Here is a 7,738-nt window from a genome sequence, read left to right on the forward strand (position 1 = left end):
CAGGGATACCATGGTCCTTCAACCAGGTACTGGTAGCTTTTGTTTTTGTTTTGTTTTTATTGGTCTTCAGTAATATTCTAATTTTCTGATATGCTGAATTTGAGATTTTCATTTGTTGTCATTTGTAATCATCAAAATTAAATGAAATAAACATTTGAAATATATGAGTTTGTATGCAATGTATGAATATAATATACAAGTTTCACTTTTTAAATGGAATTACTGAAATAAATGTACTTTTTCATGATATTCTAATTTTATGACCAGCACCTGTAATCATCAAGTGCCAAAAAAGAGTCGATTAAAGTTTTTCTGACGATTAATTGCACACGATACGATTCTTCCCAACCCTACTGGACACCAAACATCAGTAAACCAAAACAAAAACTAAACTTTTAACAGAAACATTTGATTCTGTTCATTCTGCTGCAGTTGAATTTTTAAAAAGTCTAGTTCATGGCTTTATGCACTGGAAATTAAAAAGCAAGTTTTAGTTCCAACACAATTGTCATCAGTACTCAGTCAATACAAATATGTTTCACTCTTGTCTGAGTGTCTTTAAAACTGATAGAAAATCGTGTGTTTTATTAAATGTCAAATTAAGGCTCTTCCACATATTCTTTGAATAAATGCTTATTATTTTTGTTTGTTTGTTTGTTTGTTTACTTTAGGCTCACTGGTTCTGGGAGGCCTACTTCAGCTCCATGAAGGCTATTGGTTTGACGACTCTGCAGATCATCAATGACCGAATTTACCCATATGCTGCTCGTACTTATGAGCAGTGGAACAATCCACCTGTTGTGGTACGTACATCTATTTTTATTGTTGTGTTTTAACAGTTTTTCAGTATCTTTAAACCACATTCAGTTTTGACCTCGCTGCAGACTCATTCACATTACAGCCATATAATCTGTACTGCTGTGTGTTCAAACAAGCTGAACCTTTTATTTGTATTCTTAGAAGTGTTTTTATGGCAGTCATGCAGACGCTCACGCTGCCACAGAGGTTTTTATGTTCCTCCTGCGTCTTGTAAATCAAGACTTGTGTCGCAGAGTGACAGAAGATGCTCTCTCTCGTTCTGAAGCGCCGCACACGCAGCGCCTCGCAGTTTGGTGTACGAGCCGAAAGCTCCGAGGCAGCCAGCCTGTGTCAGCAGTTCTGCGCTAGGCGGATGCTTCTTCTGTGGTAAAAAATAAGTTCCTGTGTGTCTTAGTCATTGTGTTGGTAGGGATTTCTCTGCATATGAAGAACGGTTTGTGTGTGTTCAGCTTCGTTTTGGTTGTGCGAGTTTGTGGCTGCAGACATGTTGGCTCGGCGACCATCTCTCTGGTGTTGTTTATCAGCTTGGTTTCATCTCGAGACTCCTTCAAGCTGTCTGTGGGAGAGAAAAAGTGTGCATGTCAGCATGTGTGTAAATGCATAGTAATGCCTTTGAATCTGTCAGTTGTTGACAAGTGTTGCAATAAATGTAAATCCACTAAGTGTTTGGATTTTAGACTAGGTTGTAGGCACTATGAAGACGTTTGAGTGTAACTGAGCAGTGATCCTGGAGATGCATTGAGTAGTGTTTAGGTTGTTTTTTTTTATTTTATTCTGTCAAGCAGCTGTTCCTTACCTGCAGATACACTTGACTTTGTAAAGGATTTTAACCCAATTTGTCATTGCTGTCTCAGTCATAAAGTTTGTTTTTCAGACTCAGAAGAAGTTAAAGGTATTAGGGTACAGATTTTAGGTCATTTCTTTCTGAGATTGGAGAAAGTATTTTCTCAACAGATTCAGTGAATAGACAGTGAGAAGATCCTACATACAACACATTATAAATCAGGCAGATGTTTTTTTTTTTTCCTCCTGGAGACTTCATGGTGGTAATTGATAGCACATTGCCCTGGACTGTGGGTGCCTTAGAGACAAGTGGGGGGTTCAGAATGAAGGTCAAACTGCTTGTTGTTGGTTTTTTTTACGATATAGGGCACCTTTGTGTCATTTTATACATGAATGAATGTTTTCAGACTTTCAGATTTACCTGAATTTAAAACATTTATCGGACAAAACAAATTGTTTGATCACAACCAAGTATTTGAACTTGTGTAACTCCTGAACATTAGGTGTGAAATAAGAGATGGTAAGAGGTTGGCAGTTTCGATTTCTTTGTGAAGTTGTTCTCTTTTTAATTGATCATTTACAATTAAGTGTATTGAAAATTATTTCTGACCTGTTTAAAGGACTATGTCCTAAATACTACCCCTTTTAGCCGCAATGCCTAGAAATAATTTAAACAAGTCCAAAACTAGAGAGTTAAATACAAACATATTCAGAGCATAATGTTTTACTGACAACTTAAAAAAAACATTTATTCCCTTCTCTTTACATCTGTGTACACATAATAATGCCTCATTCTGTCAGCGTTTTGTTCAYTGCTAATTAAAGCTGTAATGTCTTTGCGTAAACAGGACAAACATCCCGGCATTTTGAATGTTAGACTCTGAGTTTTAGTTCTTATAACCTCTGGGCTTTTGATGGTTTCTAAGATGAGAGAAGAACCACTTCAGCCGTTTAAAAAGTCAAATTAAATTCCTTTTTGGGGACCTATATAAACTGTAAAAAGAAAAATAACACAGGGCCTCCTTCAGATCTGTTGGCGACATGTCGAGCTGTGGCTTTTTTTCGTCTAATTTATTCAGTTTGACAAATGAGTTAAGTACTCTCATCGTGTTATTCCCAGTTTTTATGAAAGTGCGCTGCATATATGTGTTACTTTAATTACTTCCCCCTTTTTTGTGTGCCAATGTGACAACGACCACAGGAAAGTTTCCACTTGCCTGTAAAATGAGATTTTATTGGTGATAGAGTGACTGATTCAGTGTAAACGGCAGTGGCTGTGTTGACAGGCTGGTGTTGATGCTGTGGAAGGAGACACTTATTCACTCCATGGTCGCATGGGAGTGGAGATAAAAAAAAAAATGGGTTCAGTTGTGCTTCAAGCCCACTTTTTATTTGAAGATGTTTTTTCTTTGCCCCTCTAAGAAAGGTTGTCACTGTAGGGAAACGTGTTCATCACCTTGAATAAAGGCTACAAGAGTGGACTGATCCATTTTTGTTTGTTTGTTTACAGTATTGCTGTAGCCAGTTCTGTTGAAAATGAGTCAAACACAAAATACAAGTAAAGTCTAGCTCAGAGTTATTTTTGTGTTAGTTAAAAAAGCTTAGTTGATGAAGGTGTTTCTAACCACAAGGGCTTACCGTATATTTTTCTTGTGTCCTGTGTAGAAATGGTCCAGTGTGAACAGCCCTCTGTTCCTGCCACTTATCCCACCTCGGGCTCCCGGGTTCACCGCAGTGATACTGACCTACGATCGAGTTGAGAGTCTRTTCCGCGTCATCACCGAAATCTCCAAGGTGCCTAGCTTGGCTAAGCTGTTGGTGGTTTGGAATAATCAGAACAAGAGTCCTCCCGAGGGTGAGTGTCCAATATTACAAAAAATACTGGGTGGGTTGAAATTTATTTACAACTAACGTGTTCATCCGATCAAAGTTAACTGAAAAGCTCAACAAAAAACATGTGCAACATGAAGTTTTAGTTCTACTATAATTTAACACTAATTTTTTATATGTGTCACTAAATAAGCTAGTTGTTAAATAGACCTAATTTTAATGAAACATTGTAAAATTCTCATCTTTCTAAAGAGGCGTTTGCAAAATTTTATATTTTGTGTGTTTACTGCACCATATTCTGTTATTGTTGGACTTAAAAAAAGCTAAAAAAAAGTAACCAAAAAACTTGAGCGAGAAAACTATATAGCACCGTATCCCAGTATTGGTAGAAATCTGACCAAGAATCTGATTTTTCCTACTGTTCCAAAAGTTGTTTATAGGAATGAATTAGACTGACAGCTTTGAAGCGCTCCCTCGTGTCAGTGTGTTGTGATTTTATTATAGACATCACTGGCGCCTGGCTGGAGCTTTGTGTCCCATTAGAATTAACAAGAGGCTGTTGARGGGTCGCGCCAACTGAATTGATCTGATGTGTTTGCAGGCCTTGTTTTTGGCACACACTAAAAATTACATTAAATTCTTTTGTTTTTGTTTTTTTACTTGTTTCTGTCTTTGTTTTTCTTGACTTCTCTCTGACATCTGTACAGCTGCTGAGACCAACTTCCACAGCAGCAATGATTGTAAAAGTCACTTTTAGAAACCAAAGCCAACCCTTCAGAACATGGAATTTTGGTTAGCTGGYTTTGAAACACAATTTGGGGATAAAATTTGTAAAATATATGTAATAGCTCATAATTTTCTCATTTCTACTGTCTTTTTCCAACATTGGAAATAAAAGAGGAATTACAGCAACATGAGAAAAGGGTRAAAAGAAACCTAAGGCATTCACATCAAAGTTTTTCTGACAATAGCTTTTGACAGGAGCCATCAGACATAGTTAGGGGCTCCTCTTATAAGCTGCCAGATCACAGTCACTCTTTTAACGATGGGACACATTCTGTGTGATCTGTCTCTGCTGTAGTCCGTGCCATGGACACTGCCCAAGAGCTTTGAAATTCTCCTCTGAAAAAAAGAAACACTTGAGAAATAATGGTGTGGTTACAGTTACACGTGCTTGAGGTTGATGTAACATTCACAAGTMTGAGATCACACAACTTTGCACTGCCAGTGAACGGTTCCAAATCTCTGCTGGTGATAAATAACACCATAATAGAGCATGGTTCCTCAAACACTGATATGTATGGATTTACAGTGTTCTTATTTTCAAAGATGGTCAACTTGGTGTTAAATAGGGCCGACATGGTCAGATAATTTTCACTTCTAACGTGCTTGAACCAGCAAAACATGTTTGCATTCCTGATAAAATTACTTTTTAAATTTACTATCAATGAATTAAATGACAGAATTATTTTAGCACTTTATTTTTATACATGAAACTATAAACGAGTCATATTTTTTTTTTCCCCTTTTGGCAGAGTCTCTTTGGCCAAAAGTCGGTGTTCCTCTGAAAGTTGTGCGCACCAAAGAYAACAAACTGAGTAACCGTTTTTTCCCCTACGATGAGATTGAGACAGAAGCTGTGCTCGCCATTGATGATGACATCATCATGCTAACATCTGATGAACTGCAGTTTGGTTACGAGGTGAGAAATTGACTTTTTTTTTCTTTTTCATTTTGTAAACCCTTTGCCTTGATCATACTTCAGCATCTTCTGATGGCAGGTTGAGCAAAAAAAATCTTTTCAAGTTGAGCTTGGAGTTTAAACGTTTCTCGGCGAGATTATATTCCCATTTTTCACTATTTGGAGATTTGACTGCCTGCTGAATGTGTTTGATGTGGTAAGAAAGATGACAGGACTGCAGCTGATGCTTTCCATATTCACATACCTGCCAGGCCCCGCTCTGTGCAGCATGTTCACCTGAATCCATTTAGAACCTATTTAATAAAATTGTGCTCAGTTTAAGGGTAATTACAGGGAATTGCAGGCAGAATAGAAGAGTTTTCTGACTGATGACAATGCACCTTACTTTCTGTAAAAAGATCAAATCCACTGCTGTTGGTAGGCTTGTTCAGATATATATTTGGCTTTGCTGYTGTTTAAAGTTCAGTTGTGATTTTTGGCTCCAAGTTGAAGAAGCAAACACTGATGTATTGTAGTTTAATTCTTAACAGTTCATTCTGAGCTTTCAGACTTAATCTGAATCATTCTTCTTTACACTTCAGTGCTTTATTTGAGCCAAAAACATCAGACAATCCGTCTCCTGTTCTGCTGTTCCCRCCAGGTGTGGCGAGAGTTCCCCGACAGGCTGGTGGGCTACCCGGGGCGATTGCACCTCTGGGACCATGAAATGGGGAAGTGGAAGTACGAGTCAGAGTGGACCAATGAGGTTTCCATGGTTCTAACAGGAGCTGCTTTTTACCACAAGGTGAAGCCTGGCTGCATTAAAGTCAAAGAAAATGTATTTATATTTAAGAAACTTGGCATAATACACATGATTTGACCCGTTARGTCTCATAATTAGTATATTTTCTTGTGAGCTTAGCTCAGCTAAAGTGAAACAGGAAGTGACATCAAAGGGGAACTCTTTGAGAAAGAAAACTCCCTGATTTTTGTTTATTGAAATGTTATTTGAACTATGACTCTTTCTTATCTCTATGATAGTGATTAAAATAATCTAAAGAAGCCTCAGATTCCTCTCTACGATCTATGTTGTTAGCCATTTTAGCAACACTGTTTATATTCAGACATTCCCCGTTGACATCACTTCCTGTTTCTTAACATGTGAATATCTCAACAACTGTTCATCTTGGTGGCATGAAATCTTTTTTACAATATGCTATCAATGTTATTTTTCCAAAAAAGCATTCATATTTATTATAAAAATTTGATGTCACAGGCACTTTAAGAAAGTGTTTTCTACTTAGAGCCTCTCTTCTGGTCTTTAACAAGTTTTTTAGGAGCTTCACATGGCTTAGTGACTTATTTCGAAATGGTATTTAACTGGTGAAGAGGTTCCTTTTTTATATTCCTTGCAATGAATGTCGATTTTTTTTTTTTCAGTACTTCAATTACTTGTACACATACAAAATGCCAGGGGACATCAAGAACTGGGTGGATGCTCATATGAACTGTGAAGATATTGCAATGAACTTCCTGGTGGCTAACATCACAGGAAAAGCCCCCATAAAGGTACAGTCCCAACTGTTTTCYCTGCAGTTGTTTTACACTGGCAGGGCAGGGGGGAGGCTGAAGTCTGAAGTAGCAGAGCAACATTTCTGGTTCTGATCAGCTCTCACCCTTCCACACCACAACACCCCCCCTCCCTCCCACTCCTTACCTCCACACACTGTTTCTCCCCCAGGTACAGGGGCCCTGAGCTTAAGCCTGACCTTAACCTCCCTTATCTGGGTGTCATTCACCGCCACTCCCCCTCTGAGTATGTTTAGTTAAGCTCACCAGGGCTGAGGCATACCCCTCTGTCAAATCAATGAATCCACACTTCCCTACACCTGCACTCCTCGTCCCACCTCCTCTCTTATCTCCCAACAGGTTTCCTTAGAAGTAGATCATTCTTTTTAACCATGTCTCACTTTCCTCTTTCCACTCATCCATTCACAAGTTCAGAGTGTTTGGGTACCYAGTCAAACGCTGCCCCGTCTGATGAAATAGGACTAGCTTCTGTCTGAGCCTCGGAGCATTAACAAATCATGTAAGTGTGCAGACATCACTGGAGTGACTTTGCTCTGTTTCTCTTTAGGTGACCCCAAGGAAAAAGTTCAAGTGTCCTGAATGTACTGCCATTGATGGACTGTCCTTAGATCAGACACACATGGTGGAGAGGTACGACTGTTTGTTTTAGAAACCGCAGAATGGAGTTTAAACAGTAAATCAGCAAATTGAGTCACTTTTCTAATTTGCAAAGTTAGAAAAAGTTACGTTTTAATTCTGTTTGTTTCACATGCCTCATTTTTTTAAATGAAAGGACTTTGTTTACCTTCTGTTGTTCCAGGCTGTCCGAGTGTTAAATAACTGTCAGGAGATAAAGCAAATAAATTTACTACAACACAGAAAAACCTTTTAGAATTCAGAAACTTACTGTTTTTTTTTAAACAGGCAAACACTTTCACTGAAACAAGATAAAATGTTTTATTTTTTAATAAACTGTCCCTTTTCTAAAACGCAGTGCACATATGCACCTGTATAAACATAAAACACACTAGATCTTTTTTTTTGTTTTTTTAGTTT

General features: G+C 38.0%; 1 protein-coding gene across 1 annotated transcript in view; it reads left to right on the top strand.

Annotated features, from left to right (window-relative positions):
• Nucleotides 1-7,738, top strand: part of ext2 (exostosin glycosyltransferase 2) — an 18,459-nt gene that overhangs the window by 8,266 nt on the left and 2,455 nt on the right. The window contains exons 9-14 of the mRNA XM_014026468.1: nt 672-803; nt 3,268-3,457; nt 4,968-5,134; nt 5,775-5,918; nt 6,554-6,682; nt 7,251-7,333. Coding sequence (XP_013881922.1) covers nt 672-803; nt 3,268-3,457; nt 4,968-5,134; nt 5,775-5,918; nt 6,554-6,682; nt 7,251-7,333 — 845 coding nt within the window. The remainder of the gene's footprint in view (nt 1-671; nt 804-3,267; nt 3,458-4,967; nt 5,135-5,774; nt 5,919-6,553; nt 6,683-7,250; nt 7,334-7,738) is intronic.

Source organism: Austrofundulus limnaeus, unplaced genomic scaffold, assembly GCF_001266775.1.
Source record: "Austrofundulus limnaeus strain Quisiro unplaced genomic scaffold, Austrofundulus_limnaeus-1.0 Scaffold5, whole genome shotgun sequence".
Lineage (NCBI taxonomy): Eukaryota > Metazoa > Chordata > Actinopteri > Cyprinodontiformes > Rivulidae > Austrofundulus > Austrofundulus limnaeus.